Here is a 16,539-nt window from a genome sequence, read left to right on the forward strand (position 1 = left end):
GCCTCAGCGGAAGTAACCTATATATTTGTTTTCCAAAACATCATCAATTATGTACATCACATCCTCTCCAGTCCCATCATTAATGCAGTACCAAACTATTAGACCTACAGCTTAACAATGATACAACTAAGGGTTTGAAAATATACAATACACACACAGTACACAAATCCCACCAGAAACCACAGCCAACAAAAATAAATATCTTATAAGCAGCAATTCTTTTTAAGAATCGCCTCAGGTATTAATGGGTTAAACAAAATCTTAAAAAGGTAATGCTCTATATTCTGATAGTAATCATCGTTTAACAGTGTTGGTTCAGTAACTGGGGTCTCTCTCTCCAGCTCTTTAATAATAGAAAATACATTTTCAGGTACATCCAATCAGGGAACTAAATCAATTTGTCAGCTTTAATTTTTGTGTTCCAGTTCCAATTCTGTCTGCTCATTTCTGTTGTTTTCATCACTTCCAATTTCACTTGTTTATCCTGTACGAGTCCTCTGAAAAGATTGGATAACATTTTTATCCAGACCTGACAACGTGTTGTCTGTTTAGTACTGCAGTGGAATACAATTTGAAATGTATTTCTCATCGTGGATACCCGGTACATTGAAAATACCAGGATATTTAAAAGGTCTCCCCTACCCTCTCTTCTATCCCCAAAAATACCCCAGTTTGAACACTCAGGCTTTCACAGCATGTCTGGGGTTTTATGTAAATTGGTCTCAAAACAGGCAAAACTGATTTTCCCCCGTTTGTGACTACTACTTTATATAATCCCTTTTTCCCACTTTTTTTTTTTTACTTTTCCCACACAGAACCAGGAGATAACATGCATACAAACTGGCTCAATAGCGCCACGTGCCAAATAAGGACAATGTGGTATTGCAGGTGAAAGTGCTTTATAAGCCAGAGAGAAGTTAGTTGGAATGAGTATATCTGAGGCTTGATTTAGGCTCAAACCTTTTGAAAAACGTTTGAGGGACATAAACAATATGATATATTAACATACTCTACCATACACATTGGATAAAATAATGTTTTATTCATTCAAATTTGTTCTCGATAGCAGCTTTGAATACATATTGTTGCACATAATGTTGAGTAGACTTTTTTCCGTGTGCGTTTCACTGAACACATTGAGAAACAGACAATGAAAGAGACTTAATCATACCTGTTCCGTTCCCAGACTCAGGTCTGCAAAGGTGTATTTGTCTGTGGTGCCCGAGGTAGCTGGGAAATGAATGCACAAAGAAAGAGACAGATTGAAAAACCCCATATGTCATTATGACACAGGTCACTATGACACAGGTCACTATGACATCAGGTCTGATCACATCAGGCCTGTAGCGGTGCAACAATTACTCCAACTAATCAATTTAAATCGATTATATATAAACTAGACCATACCCGCCGTCGGGGGATATGAGCACCCACGCTTGTTTCACGCACATGATTTGGCAACCCGGGAGCCAGCGCACACAAAAACGCTAATAAACAGCTGACATTTGGGGAAAGCGAAAAAAAGGTACATGGTAATGGTCAATGGCTGAGTGCAAAATGCAGAGCAATTTCTTCAGCCACTGAGGAGAACCGGGCAGAAGAGATTTTGGGCTCAGCGCACACACAGAGCTTTGTAGAATCATAGGAGGATAAATAAATAAAAACGGATTAATAATCAATCCCTATTTTGAACATGACATTATAGGCATTTTTTTTTAATATAAATCACCAAAAATCCGTAAATTAGTGAAAATAGCCAATCTAATCTAAAAGCTCACAACACGTCTAAACGCGACGCATTGAGAGCTTGTACATTTGATATGAGTACATGTGAGCTTGTACAACTGCTATTTCCACTATTTTTGCACATTTGCTATTTTCACTATTTGTGATGGAGTATAAAATTATATTATTGATCAAAATTGTTGATATATATACGTGTTTTATTTAACACATTGACTGCCAGAATTATTTCAGATTTTTAGCTGTAGCCTGCCAGAGATTTTTCATTGAAAAAAAAAAGTACTCAGGAGCCGAGATACAGAATTTTAAGTTTTAAGTTAACAAGGACGTGGATAGGAGTCTAAATCTTCGAACAATCATATCTCCTTGGTCTTTGGGTAAAAAAAATAAAAAAAAACTAAAAAAAACTAAAACAAAAAAACCTTTTTTTTTTTTTTTAAATAGAACGCAGATCTGCGTTCTTGGCAGCCCACGTATTTATTAATAATAGAACGCAGATCTGCGTTTTTGGCAGCCCACGTATTTATTAATAATAGAACGCAGATCTGCGTTTTTGGCAGCCAATGTGTTAAAATGTAAAAAAAAACATGTTTCTCAATTATTTGATTAACCACTTAAACCCTATATCAGGGGTCTTCAACAGGGGGTCCGGGACCCCTAGGGGGTCCTCAGAGCTACTATAGGGGGTCCACCAAATCTTTGTGTGATATGATTTAGTTTTTAATTTTTGAACCCTAAAATTCATTTTCTGAGGTGAACATTAGCCGAAAATAGCAGATCTACAAGCTTGCAGATCTGCTATTTTTGGCAAAGAGGCTATAGGTGTAGAGGGAAAAAAGAACAGATTAAGTAAAAAAAAAAAACTTTAATCTGAAACACAATTTTATACAATATAGAGTAGGGGGTCCCTGCTTCATCTCTCTCTCAGCTAGGGGGTCCTTGGCCTGAAAACGTTGAAGACCCCTGCCCTATATGATGGTTGAGCGGATCCTTCAGGGCTCTATACTATCTGTGTCTTTTCTGTTTTCTGTTATTGTGGGGAAGGCTTTTGCAGAAAATAGCCGATCAACAAGCTCACAACGAAAGCGAAAGCCTTCCCCAGAATCAGGATGGAACATCAGGAGGATTCGCCCCTTCCTCACGGAGAAGGCAGCCCAGGTGCTCATCCAGGCTCTCGTCATCTCCCGCCTGGACTACTGCAACTCCCTCCTCGCTGGTGCTCCGGCATCTGCCATCAAACCTCTGGAGCTTGTTCAGAAAGCTTCGGCTCGTCTGGTGTTCAACCGCCCCAAGTTCTCCCACACAACCATCCTTCTCCGTTCTCTACACTGGCTCCCCGTAGCGGCTCGCATCCAGTTCAAAACCCTGGTGCTAGCCTATAGGGCAGTGAAAGGAACAGCTCCTTCCTACCTCCGGGCTATGGTCGATGCCTACACCCCTGCCCGACCACTTCGGTCTGCCACCTCGGGGCGACTGATTGCCTCGTCACTCAAGGGTCCTTCTGGTCGATCCACACGGTCACGACTCTTTTCTGTTCTGGCCCCACAGTGGTGGAATGAACTTCCCACTGATGTTAGGACAGCAGAGTCACTGCCCATATTTCGCCGCAGGTTGAAAACCCACCTCTTCAGGAAACACTACCCTTCCTCTCTGCCTGACCTACTTGTTGTTAACTAGTTGTACGAACGCTTGTTTTCTATTGTTGTATTGTTTATTGGATCTTGTTTAGTCGATACACTGAATTGTTTTAGCTCATGCTCATTTGACTTAGCTATTTTGTCTCATCTGTTTAAGGAAATAGGTAGCTGATATATTGCACTTTTACCTTAGCGCTCGGTATACTCTTGGTTGCTTGTTTTTGCAGAAAATGCACTAAAGACTTCTGGTGATTAGTAGTTTTCGTTCCCTACCTATGTTGAATACACTTATTGTAAGTCGCTTTGGATAAAAGCGTCTGCTAAATGACTGTAATGTAATGTAATGTAATGTAATGTAATGTAATGTAATGTTAATAGGGGCAGCAGTGGCTCAGGAGGTAGAGCGGCCGCTTGGCGACCGCAAGGTTCCCCGTTCGACCCCAGGCTCCCCCCAGAGTTAGTGTGGAAGTGTCCTTGAGCAAGACGCTGAACCCCTGATTGCTCCCGATGAGCAGGTTGGTGCCTTGCATGGTTTCCTCCTCCATCGGTGTGTGAATGTGTGTGTGAATGGGTGAATGTAATGCACAATCTATGTAAAGCGCCTTGGACAAAGGCGCTGTATAAATGCACCATTTACAATTTAATAGAAAAAGTAATTGACATAAATTGCTAAGAAAAGAATCAAAGGTTTCAGGCCGAGTACACTATACCTTGGTGGGGGTTGCATTGCGTGGCCCTGAAACATAGCTTGGATTTTTCTCTGCTGCTCAGTTTCCAGTCTAGAGGAGAGGATGAGAGGAGAGGAGAGGAGAGGAGAGGAGAGGAGAGGAGAGGAGGGTTAGGAGGAGACAGTTCATGCTTAAAAATAACTGAGGTTCAGGAGACACTACCTATTCATTTTCTGTTACATAATCATAGCTGTCGGCTGGAAAAATGTTGCCCAAAACCGTTACTTGTCAGTAAAAGGAAAAAGAGGAACCTGTGTTCCAATGGATCCAATGCAGTTATTATTTAGTCATACGCATTTGTTAATTAATACTTTTCATTGATTCAATATTTATAAAACCCGCAGACAGACTTGACCACTTTTACTTTAATGTCCTGACATTACAAGACATTGAGACTGACCAGCCCACAGTTTGTTGAATTCTAGTGGGTTTTATGTGATGGGAGTGTTTGGAGGACGTGATGTGGAATAGTGTTGAAGTGTTCTGTGAGAACAAACAAACCTTTGTCCTCAGCAGGGTTGATGCACTTGTGGAGCCGCCAGTCTCTACTGCTGCTGGACACCTGGACGATGTGGAACTCACGGACACCCGCTTCACTCTGACACACAGACAGACAGACAGAGGGAATGATGGGATACTAAATAGTAGAGGCCCCCCTAGGAGGGGTCCACGTGCAACCCCCCCCTAATTTAATGTTTGTTTATTAATCAAGATAATGTTGCAAGTCAATACAGTTTACCGACTTCCAGTCATACCCAATTTATGCAGTTCCATTAGCGTTTAAGAGCGCCCAGTGTGCAGAAATGGTCAAATGCATTTTTATTTTACAATAGGCGGAAATGACATATTTGTACTGCTTGAAAAAGAACCCTGTTGTTCGGGCCCAAAACTGCATGAAATTCTGCAGATCTGTATTGAGGAGGCTTGTAGGTACCGATGTAACCCATATATTGAGGTGAGAGGTCAAGGCCCTTAACTCTTTCACTGCCACACTTATTTCAGACTGTGTCGTCCCAGTGCCAGGAAAAAGGTGCATTTTTCCTCCGTTTGTTTTTTAACATTGAAGTGAATGTAGCAGCAATTTTTTGGATAGCGTTATCTCCTAGTTCCTTTGAGATAACCCAAAAAAAAAAAAAAATAAATAAATAAATACATTTTTTCAAATTTATTTTTTAAAATATTTTCGTCTTTCCGTCATTGGCCATGATAGCCATAGAGCCATCGGACGGGAATTCGCGTTTTTGGCAGTTAAAGAGTTAAGGGACCATTTGGAAAATGGTGATGGTCGTTATTCCATTGCCCTTGTATTTAGTCCAAGCCCCCAGAATCACGATAGAACACTGAAGCGGCCAAGCCTGGTGGTCAAATCTGATATTGCAACACTTCCACATTTTGCGCGTGCGCATCTGCCGTTTGTGCGCCTGCTCACGACGCGTCACGACCCAATATTGCATCGACCCAATGGAACCAATCTGGAACCAATATTGTACTTCCGGGTGCTTCAAAACGCCACTGAGCAACTTCCATTGAAATGAATAGCTGGGGACGGGGAAATCCGCCCTCTAGATATATTATAACTATGATTTAGTCCCCTTCTCGACAAGGTAGCATGACATGGTTGGTCCCGTTGGAAACATGAGGTTGTCTAGTAGAGATGCGCGGATCGCGGTTTTAGCCGCGGTTGCCGCAGTTAACCGCAGTTTGGGTGGATTTGGGTCAATCAAATATAATTATTAATTAATATTGGATAAACCGCGGGTGAAATAACGCGGGAATTAAATTAATGATATCAATCTATAGACCTATAATAGATTTTAAAAAGCACTAAATTTCACTGTGTGCGTTTGTAGTATTTTAATATTACGTCATTTTACACCAGGCACAAAATAGCCGCTCACTACATGTTGCTTTGCAGCCGGCCAGTGTTGCCAGGTTGCGACAACTTGCGAGAGAAATAAGCAGCCAGGTCTATGAAAACAAGCCCAAAACAAGTGCCAAACAAAAGTCGCTTATAAAAAGCTTATAAAAAGCCGACATGGCAACAAAGTGGTTGAAAGCGAAAGTAACTCAATGAACTGAATGAAGACGTGCGCTTGTTGTTACCATGGTTGTGGATTGTATACAGTCACTGCATCGCGACAGTGGTGAGTAACACTGTTTATAAGAAAACTAACGTCAGGAAAATAACAATTATTTGGTGCGGTTGGTGCGGATCTATAAATAGGATGATATAAGTACCGCGGGTGGATGGCGGATGGATAATGAACTTGTTAACGCGGATTTGGGTGACAAAAAAACCCATCCGCGCATCTCTATTGTCTAGAATCAAATGGTATCTCTAACTTTGGGCTTCCTCAGAATTTGAGCGTGCCACAGTGTCCAAAGGACAGTCTCGTCGGCGTTCCTGCCAGCAATCGGATATTTTCAACGAAAGCTTTCCCCACAATAACTCCAGTCAGCCCGTATAGGGTTCAGGCGGTTAAGAGGCTCACCATGTTGATGTTCTCCACGTCGATGAAGACCAGCATGCTGCCGTTGGTCCTCTCTCCCGACGTCTCCTCGGGTGGAATGTTACTGCGGCAGGCCGTGGCCCGCACGCTCAGCGAGCGACTGGCACAGATGAACACCGTGTGACGCAGGACACGATGGCTGAGAGAGAGAGAGAGAGAGAGAGAGAGAGAGAGAGAGAGAGAGAGAGAGAGTGAAGGGGTTAAGACAATGGTTCTCAAAACCTTTTAATACATACACCCGTTTACCGCCATTCACGGATATGAACGTGATTTTATTTTTGGGGGGGACGGACGTACGGACGTCCAGAACCCAAGATAACGCAATCCGAAGATTTACTGCTTCATTCACTTCCTGGTTAACTTATTACTTTAAGTTTTAACCAAAACATATCACTTACCCCTATACCTATATGTGTGCAGAGGGAACAATGTAATGTAGTGAAACTAGGATATCAGGTAAACAATGAGCCTAGCATCTATCTAAATAACATGTAATCTAAATCAGGTCTTCAACAGGGGGTCCGCGACCCCTAGGGGGTCCGCAGAGGTACTGCAGGGGGTCCGCGAAATTGTTGTTTGATTAAAAAAAAAAAAAGTTTTAAAACACTTTTTGTTATTTTTTCCCCAAAAAATGTCAATATGTCTTTAAACATAACATGACCTGTTTTAATAGCTTAGTATTGAATGCACAATAACATGGTCAACGTATTTTGTAGAGAAAGAAAAGGTCTTTTGCACACCTACTGGGACAACCTGTGGGTAGGAGCAGGCTCCAGGCAACCATTTGTTCATGTTTATACATATAGAACACAACTTTATACATAAATATACAATATATGTGGTGGCCTACCCCCTACCCTACGAGGTAGGGGGTCCCTGCTCCATCACCCCATCAGTTTGGGGGTCTCTGGCCTGAAAAGGTTGAAGACCCCTGATCTAAATAACATCCTGGTCAAGCAAAACAAATCTAAGTGACAAAAACGTGAACCAAGTGACCGAGATGCAGAGTGCCTGCATAGTAAACTAGCATCAAAGAGGGATACAAGGAGAGAGAAGAGCTAGGGCAGGGTGAGGTGGAATCTTAACCCATGAAGACCGGGAACGGATCTGTGTCATGTTTTGATTTCTTTGGCTATTCAAAAATAGCTGATCTACAAGCTCATAGCGGGGCACCGAGTGCTGCGCTATGAGCTTGTAGAAATCGTGAAAATGTGTGCAAATCTTTCAATATATATTTTTTAAAGAGAACATTTGTAAAATATTGTTCCAGTGACCGCCCCCAGAACAAAGACTTTTGTTAGAAATGTTCGCTTTAAAAAGTATATATTCAAAGACTTTCACAAATATTCACGATTTAAAAAAAAATAGCAGATCTACAAGCTCATAGCGTGGCACTGAGTGCCACGCTATGAGCTTGTAGATCTGCTAATTTTGAATAGCCATAGAATGACACACGTGCCGCGTTCCCGGTCTTAATGGGTTAAACCACTTGAACCTCAGCATCCCTATACTGGGGGGAACGTTCGCCAAACATAGCTGATCTACAAGCTCACAACGTGTTGCCTTGCGACGCGTCGTGAGCTTGTAGATCGGCAATTTTTTTGGCATAGAGATTAGATGTCGAGTGAAAAACATTGCCTACCAAGTACAGGTGAAACTCAGGTCCATTTTACTAAGTAAAAGATAAGTAGCCTTGGAGCCATGTGGCCCCATAGGCCAGTTGGGTGTTAAATGTCTTGCTCAGGGTCACCTTATCACATTGACGTGGCTCGGGAATCGAACCTGGGACCTTCCGCTTCCCAGGCAGGCTCTCTAGCCATTCAGCTATGGCCACATCCCATAATTTCAGTGTTGCACGTGTAATCCAACCAACAAAAAAAATGGCTTTAAAGGAAGTGAAACGATGCGGTCCAAAAAAAAATCTCTGATGCGGTCAACAGCGCCAGAGATACTCTAGTCTAGGTAAATTGCTCAAGTCTAGCCATCAACACTTCTGACAATCTGAAACTTACATAAATACATAATACCAATATTTCACTAAAAGTTGTGCATAGTCTGGTTTGCCACATTTAAACATAAAATAATAATGATAAATTAAGCCTTTGTAAGGCCATCAGTCGAGGCAGTACTGCGACTGTCCAACGGCCGTCTGGCTGCATCAGAACATCCAATGGCACGGCTTTATCCTGCACAATATTTGTGCAGAGCCCCCCACAGGCCAGAATAATGTCACACACACCGTAGCATCCTGATAAACAAACTACGACGCAACAAGGCCCGAATGGTGGTGTCCGTCCGTAGTGGTGACGAGTGACGACCTGGAGATCCGGTACGTCTTGTCTGCTATCGTCATTTGACAGCTGGACTCGTTAAGAGCATAATCGTCTCTGTCGGGTGGAAACCTCATATGTCCAAAACCGTTACTTTTCAGGATTCAAATTCAAAAGTAGCAGATCTACAAGCTCGAAACGCGGCGCGAAGAAGCGACGCGTTTCGAGCTTGTAGATCTGCTACTTTTGATACTTTGGTGTCACGCTGTACTATGATCAAGTAGGGCGTTGATCTACAAAAAAAAATCACACCCAGTGTGAAGAGAGTGGTGCCTTTGAATTAGTGTAACTTGTGTTGCAATCAGCTGCAGCTGTTGAGGCCGTGCTCAAACACACGGACGGACGGACAGACACACACACGGTCAAATGTAGGAGTGGTTGGCACCACTCAAAAACACCAAAAGTTAGAACCTGGAGATAAGAGGTTTCTGCCCGACAGCAGCGATGTGAGCCGAGCGTACAGTAAGGCGTCTTCACTTATGTCCCCTTTGCTTATCTCCTCTTGGGTTACATCCTTCGAAGGAGTCCTCTTTGAGTATGTCCCTTATCTTCCAATAGAGCAACGAAGTCAGACGTAATTTTACATGGGTCTCGATTCCCCCCCCCCCCCATTCTGAATTCCCATAGACGTGTTTGATATCACGTCAAATAATTACTGTGTTCCAAAAAATAAACAAATGAACCCGGCGGTTTGACTCTTATGGATATGAAGCATCAACTGACGGTGAGAAAACGCTAATGTTACTGCCGCCGAATTAGTGAAATCTTCGCCAGAAACGGACTGTATCAAATATGAGTGACTGACTATCATAAACGATACAGAGCCTCCTCCCTGACAATATCACAGAGACAGTTTGTTTATTTTTGGACCACAATTCTTTATATGAGACGATTCTAAGATGACCCAATGTTATTCTCCATAGAGACATGACTTTACGACCCAGTGGATGAACGAGTGACGTCAGGACCTCTTCTGTACTCAATAAGTCCTCTTCCACTGAGGCCCCCTTTGAATGGCAGGCCCACCTGACCTACTTGAGGGGGGGGATGGGGGGCGGGCCTTGAGGAGAGGTGTGCTGTCCGTCATCTGAGACACACACTGCTGTTGCTACCCTTCAGTGACATTAACCCATTCAAGCCAGGAAAGTGTCTACAAAATGTCTTCTACAGTTTTTCTGAAAAACATATGTTGCTATATCAGTGGTGCTCAAGGACCCCCAAAATAATATGCATTTGGCCACGGACCCCCATCTTCCAGGGTCCCCCTCCCCCCCAGAAGCAAAGATTTGAGTTACAAATCTTCGCTTTAAAAATATATATTCAAAAATGTGCACACATTTTCAAGATTTTTCTAAAAATAGCAGATCTACAAGCTCATACTGTAGCGCGGCACCGAGTGCCGCGCTATGAGCTTACCTACTTCAAGGAAGGTTGTAAACCTGTGATGTGACAATAAACCTGATAAGCTATTCTGATTGGGGGGTCCTTGAAATGTAACAGAACCACTGCTCTAAAAGTGTTTCTCCATTAGCAGTACAGACTAAACCGGTTTAAACTGGTTTGTCCAGGCTTTAACACACAATGTCCTGGGTGGACGACAGGTCATCCTCCTCCTCATCATCATCATCATCTTCGTCCTGGGAGGAGGAGGAGCCAGCGGCCTGCTGGGCGCCGCCGCCGCCCGCCGCCGCCGCCGCCGCCATCATCTGCGCCCGCTGAGCGGCCTGCTGCATCTGCAGCCACTCCTGCTGGGCCAGCTCCGTCTGCTGCCGCCTGGCGGCCGCAAACAGCTCCTGCTGCTGCCGGAGGAGCTCCTCCTCGGGCACGCCCAGGTTCCCCAGGCGGAGGGAGCTGGCCGCCTTGCGCCGCTTCAGCGCCACCGTCCTGCACTCCCGCAGGACGCCCTCGACGTCGGCCACGTACGCCGCGAAGCCCAGGCTCTCCAGGGCGCCGAGGACGTGCTCGGGGGAGACGGTGGTCTTCCTGGAGGCGGCGCAGATCTCGTTGGCCTCCGAGGACACCAGGTGGATGAACTCGGTGCAGCACTTCGCCACCAGCTCGCGGGCGTCGTTGGCCAGCCGCACGCTGGGCAGGGTCTCTTTGATCATCTTGTTGATGGCCGCCCGGGGGACGGTCAGGTCGTCCTCGTTGGCTCCGGTGGAGGAAGCCATCGATCGTCACGGTTTGGGGGGGGGGAAACCAAAAGCAATTCCTTCTCTTGGATAAAAGCCAGGGGGGGGCTGGTGGCTGAATGAGTTGGTTTAGTGATGTACGCCGTATGGTAAGGGTCTTAGGACACTGGTCTGACTACCAAGGGAATATTAAGCTTACTGCTCTATCGGCTCCTTGTGTAAGCAGTGAATGATCAGAGAAGCTAAGTCGGTATAGCAATTGTTACTGCCTTTTGCAGTCTGTGTGTTCTGGGTTTTAAGCCGAGCTCCCTCCATGCTCGCTAATATGAAGTAACGTGTCAGACTTTTCCAAATATGGGGGTGGGTGCCCAAATATGGAGTTCCAGGTCAGTCTAGCCCAGATATGCAGGTTCATGACGTCAGACTGGCCTTCAAGTACTCTGATGGTCAATACCAGGTAGGTAACCATGGCAAACGGATATCAATAAACACGGGAAGGGCCCAGCAAGGATACGGCGCCCATGAAGGGCCAGCATTGTGTGGAAATGACCGTACCTTTCTGTCACACGCTCCTCTGATGAATGAGGCTCACTGTATTTTTGAAAAGAACAACCTTGCAAAGTTTCCAAAATGACAGCCAATTCTGTAAATCATGTGGAATGTGGAAGCTGTCTGCAGGGACTTTTATTGAAACGGTTCTAAATCTTGTCTTTGGACCCAAGGGCGCCGATACTGTGGGTGCCTCGGGGCTAAAGCACCCAGGAGAAACGACCAGCACCCATCACAAACTCATCACAAAAAAAGAAAAAGAAAAAAACTCCGACATCTAATTCATGGAGTAAATTCTTTGTACCAAATTAACCGAATTAACTGCATTAAAGTAACAAAAAACATAGATAAATCGGCGTCCCTGTTTGGACCTTTATCATCTCTGCCAGGCTGAAGGCAAAGGGGTGAAGGTTACGTTTTCACGTGTCTGTGTGTGTGCGAGTCTGTTACTAATCTCGCAAACCACTACACCAATAATAAGCATCCAGCTTGTTGTGCAGGCAGGTAATAGGTCAGTGTTTCCCAAACTTTTAAACTTGAGACCCAACAGCGTCCACAGCACCTATATGAAGCCAGAGCATGTGCACACACACGGGACAGACCCTAGTGTCAGGCCAACCTTCGGCATGTATATCTCTAGCTAGTGTCACAGTAACAAGCAGACTGGGGTTGAAGAATTAAAGTTACATGTTCTTTCTAAAAATGTATTTCATGATTTTACTGGCAACCGATTTTTTTTCTTTACAAAATACTGGTCAAAACATTGGTTATTGGTGGTCTACGACTCTCCCAAAATGGGATCGGACCCACATATCTGGTATCGGTCGGGCTCAGTGGTGGAAAAAGTACTCAAATGTTTTACTTAAGTAATGGTATCAATACTGCATTGTAGAAATACTCTGTAAAAGTCCGGAATTCAAAATTTACTTGAGTTAAAGTACAAAAGTACTGGTATAAAATTGTACTTAAAGTACCAAAAGTTAAAGTACTCAACTGTTTGAAAATAGCCGATCTACAAGCTCACAACGCGCGGCGTGTTGTGAGCTTGCAGATCTGCTATTTTCAAATAGCCTAGTTATAAAATAGGGCTAAAGTGGTTAATGTATGTTTTATAATATAATCATTTATATCTGCAGAGTAACTAGTAACAAAAGTTTTAAAATAATTGTAGTGGAGTAAAAGTACAACATTTGCCTCTGATATGTAGTGGAGTAGAAGTAAAAGTATAGACAGTTGGAAATACTCCAGTAAAGTAAAAGTACCTCAAAATTGTACTTAAGTACTGTACTTGAGTAAATGTACTTAGTTACTTTACACCACTGGTCGGGCTGTTATTTTATGTATACTTTAAGTACACACACATACCTGGTCTTGCCCCCCTTAGCAGCACAGTTCTCGTAGTAGAACAGGAAGTTGATCTCGTGGACGCCCTCCTGGTCGGGCCCTCGGAGCCAGAGGGGCAGCTGGACCGACTCCCCCGGCTGCAGGGTGCCTCCTCCTCCCCCTCCCCCTCCCCCCCGGTCCACCGGTATGTCCACCACGCTGGACGTCTGGCCGAAGTCCTCGGCCGACACCAGCGTGGTGGGGGGGGGCGGGGGCGTGGCCGAGGAGCCGGGGCCCGCCTGCTGCGGCCCCTCGCCGGGCGTGTTGGCCACGGTCTTGTAGGCCGAGCAGTTCTCGGCCGAGTCGGGGCTGAGCGGGGTGAGGGGCGTGGTGGTGCCCGCGCCGCCGAAGGTGAAGAAGTCGGGGTGGGTGGAGGCCACGCGGAGCCCCCGCATGGCCACGGGGCTGACGTTGCAGAACTCCACGTAGGCCTTGCGGATCTCGCCGCACAGCAGCGCCGTGGGGAACTGCAGGAAGAACACCTGGTGGTGGAACCAAAGACACACTCAGATCAGGGATGGGTATTGGCAAGAACCTCACGATACCCCGACGAAGACCTTTTAGGTCGATACGCGTTGGTCTAGTGTTGATTTTGACAGCTAATTTTGATGTAGTTTTAGTCATAGTCTTTTGAATCAAATTCCATTTAGTTTTAGTCATATTTTAGTCATCTGAAATGTTTTAGTGTTTTAGTCGACTACATATCATAAGATTTTAGTCGACTAAATCTACAGTTGATTTAGTCGACTAAAATGTATGTTGGCGGTGCCTTGATGGCGTCGTAATGACTGATTTTACACTTGGTTGCATGCTGAAAATAGCCGAACTACAAGCTCACAACGCGTCGCGCTGCGACGCGTTGTGAGCTTGTAGATCGGCTATTTTCAGAGCACAACACCTGAGCGTAACCAAACATAAAATGACTTGTCTTTTAGTTCTACTGAATCTCTTCTCCACTAGTCCCTCACTAACGTTTTAGTCTAGTTTTTATTTGTTGACGAAATTGTCAATATATTTAGTCTTAGTTTTAGTCATCATAGGTTAGTTTTAATTTCGTTTTTATTTCGTTTTCATCAGTGAAATAAGGTAGTCGACCAACATTTTTTGCCATAGTTTCAGTCGACGATATCAACACTGCGTTGGTCACATTGTTTATTTGCTCAAAAGAAATCTTGATTTTCTTTTTCATCAAAGACGGAGTGCCTTTGATTTATTTTCTTTGGAAGTCTGCAGTCAGTCCACACCACTTGGGAGTTAAGCAGAGCTTCTTTGAAAAACTTTTTCGGTCATATGTAAATCAGTGGTTCTCAAACTTTTTCTGGCCTCAGCTGCAGGTCACCTCGGTAAAGAACTTTTTCCAGCCACGGAACCGCTGAATCACATTGTTACGTTATCGCGCCTTACATTTATGTCATACGGTATGTAAATAATTTAAGTAGATACAGTATGTCACAATATCTGTTTCCATTAGGACAGATAGATGCGTTGTGAGCTTGTTGATCAGCTGTTTTTGGCAAAGAGATTTGGTGTAGATGGAAAAAGAATGCACCAAGTACAGTGCAACTCAGGCCTCAAGTATAGAGGGTTCTAAGGGGTTAAACTGAGGGGCTATTGATCAATTAAGTATTCCGAGGAGGAGGTGGGTAAAAAGGAAATCCTCTTTGATTTTAACAACCTGTGGGGGTTCCAGGTGGTCCCCAAATAAATGATGGAGAGTTGGTAACCAAATGGACCCTTAGGCTATTACATTTTTAACTCTTGAGAGCGTAAAATGAAACCAAATGGACCCTTAGGCGATTACATTTTTAACTCTTAACACATTAACCGCCAAGAACGTAGTCCTACGGTCCGTTAAATCCAACTGTTAAGCGCCGAGACCGTAGCCCTACGGTCCACGGTCTTTTCGCGCTAAAAATTTCCGGGTGCACTTTCGGAATTTTTTTGATCCACTTCCGTTTCCGGTTTGATGACCGGAAACGGAATTATTTGGGATCCGGTTTTGACGATCACGTCCGCCCTCGTTCTACAGACGAAACTGAAACTCAATTCTCTTCCTGTAGTTTTTTCTCCTCGCATTTCACTGTTTAACGTAATCCGCTCTAACTACAACATGGATACCCCGTTTGACACGTGGTTTTCACTGGGAGATACAGTGGGATGTCGCGGATGTAAACAGACCGTGTAGAGCTCAATCTTAAGGATTTTAACAAGATCTATGGCGACATGAAAAAAACAAAAAAACAACAAAAACACCTTGGCACTGGTGAGTACATTATGAGATTAACCTCTGGCGGTCGATGTGTTAAGAGCATAAAATGAAACCAAATGGACCCTTACGGGTCCATTTGGTTTCATTTCACGCTCTCAAGAGTTAAACTATTGTTAACCATCCGCATTACTTGATTAAATAATTGTTATTTTGATCGACGTTTGCCTGTTATCTCTCCTAATGGTACCACATCAATACAACATGGGCCTGTGGACAAAATCTCATCCAACGACAACAAAAATTCTTGGGTCTTGGGTCAAAAAAGTCTTGGGGCTGAATCTCATCAAACGGCGGTCCATGGCTCAAATACCGAATAAATAATGGACCTCGATATGAAAAGGGTTGAAAACCACTGCTATATAGCATTCAGAGATTGTGGAATAGATGTTCACGAGACTACTCTAGCAGTAACAGGGACATGGCTGGTGTTATGACGGGGTACCTCTAACACTTCTCGAGTTTGACCCGATGAAGAGCCTTGGCTCGAAACGTTGTCAAAAAAATGTACATTGGAGCAGATGAGTGTGCAGTAGAGATGCGCGGATGGGTTTTTTTGTCACCCAAATCCGCGTTAACAAGTTCATTATCCATCCGCCATCCACCCGCGGTACTTATATCATCCTATTTATAGATCCGCACCAACCGCACCAAATAATTGTTATTTTCCTGACGTTAGTTTTCTTATAAACAGTGTTACTCACCACTGTCGCGATGCAGTGACTGTATACAATCCACAACCATGGTAACAACAAGCGCACGTCTTCATTAAGTTACTTTCGCTTTCAACCACTTTGTTGCCATGTCGGCTTTTTATAAGCTTTTTATAAGCGACTTTTAATATAATAAACTTTATTTATATAGCACCTTTCATGACATAAATGCAGCTCAAAGTGCTTTACAGAAAAATAAAGAAAAAGTTAAAACAAAACACAGAGCAAAAACAATGCTCTTTGTTGCGACTTTTGGGCTTGTTTGGCACTTGTTTTGGGCTTGTTTTCATAGACCTGGCTACTTATTTCTCTCGCAACCTGGCAACACTGGCTGCCTGCAAAGCAACATGTCGTGAGCAGCTATTTTGTGCCTGGTGTAAAATGACGTAATATTAAAATACTACAAACGCACACACGGTGAAATTTAGTGCTTTTTAAAAGCTATTATAGGCCTATAGATTGATATCATTAATTTAATTCCCGCATTATTTCACCCGCGGTTTATCCAATATGAATTAATAATTATATTTGATTGACCCAAATCCACC

The 16,539-nt window shown here is 43.9% G+C and overlaps 2 protein-coding genes across 4 annotated transcripts in view; both read right to left on the reverse strand.

Moving 5' to 3' along the window:
* trappc8 (trafficking protein particle complex subunit 8) overlaps positions 1–16,539 on the reverse strand; it is a 91,632-nt gene that overhangs the window by 31,357 nt on the left and 43,736 nt on the right. For all 3 annotated transcript variants that reach the window (XM_080431178.1, XM_080431179.1, XM_080431177.1), the window contains 5 exons: positions 12,995–13,494; positions 6,601–6,757; positions 4,610–4,706; positions 4,091–4,159; positions 1,172–1,230 (listed from right to left, as the gene is read on the reverse strand). In XM_080431178.1, coding sequence (XP_080287304.1) covers positions 1,172–1,230; positions 4,091–4,159; positions 4,610–4,706; positions 6,601–6,757; positions 12,995–13,494 — 882 coding nt within the window. The remainder of the gene's footprint in view (positions 1–1,171; positions 1,231–4,090; positions 4,160–4,609; positions 4,707–6,600; positions 6,758–12,994; positions 13,495–16,539) is intronic.
* On the reverse strand, positions 10,520–11,119 carry LOC308086329 (protein Dr1-like; the record flags this gene model as incomplete). Its single annotated transcript, XM_080429850.1, has 1 exon — positions 10,520–11,119. The coding sequence occupies one exon, from the start codon at positions 11,117–11,119 to the stop codon at positions 10,520–10,522; it is 600 nt and encodes a 199-aa protein (XP_080285976.1).

Source organism: Gymnoscopelus braueri (genome assembly GCF_963280865.1).
Source record: "Gymnoscopelus braueri genome assembly, chromosome: 6".
Taxonomy (NCBI): domain Eukaryota; kingdom Metazoa; phylum Chordata; class Actinopteri; order Myctophiformes; family Myctophidae; genus Gymnoscopelus; species Gymnoscopelus braueri.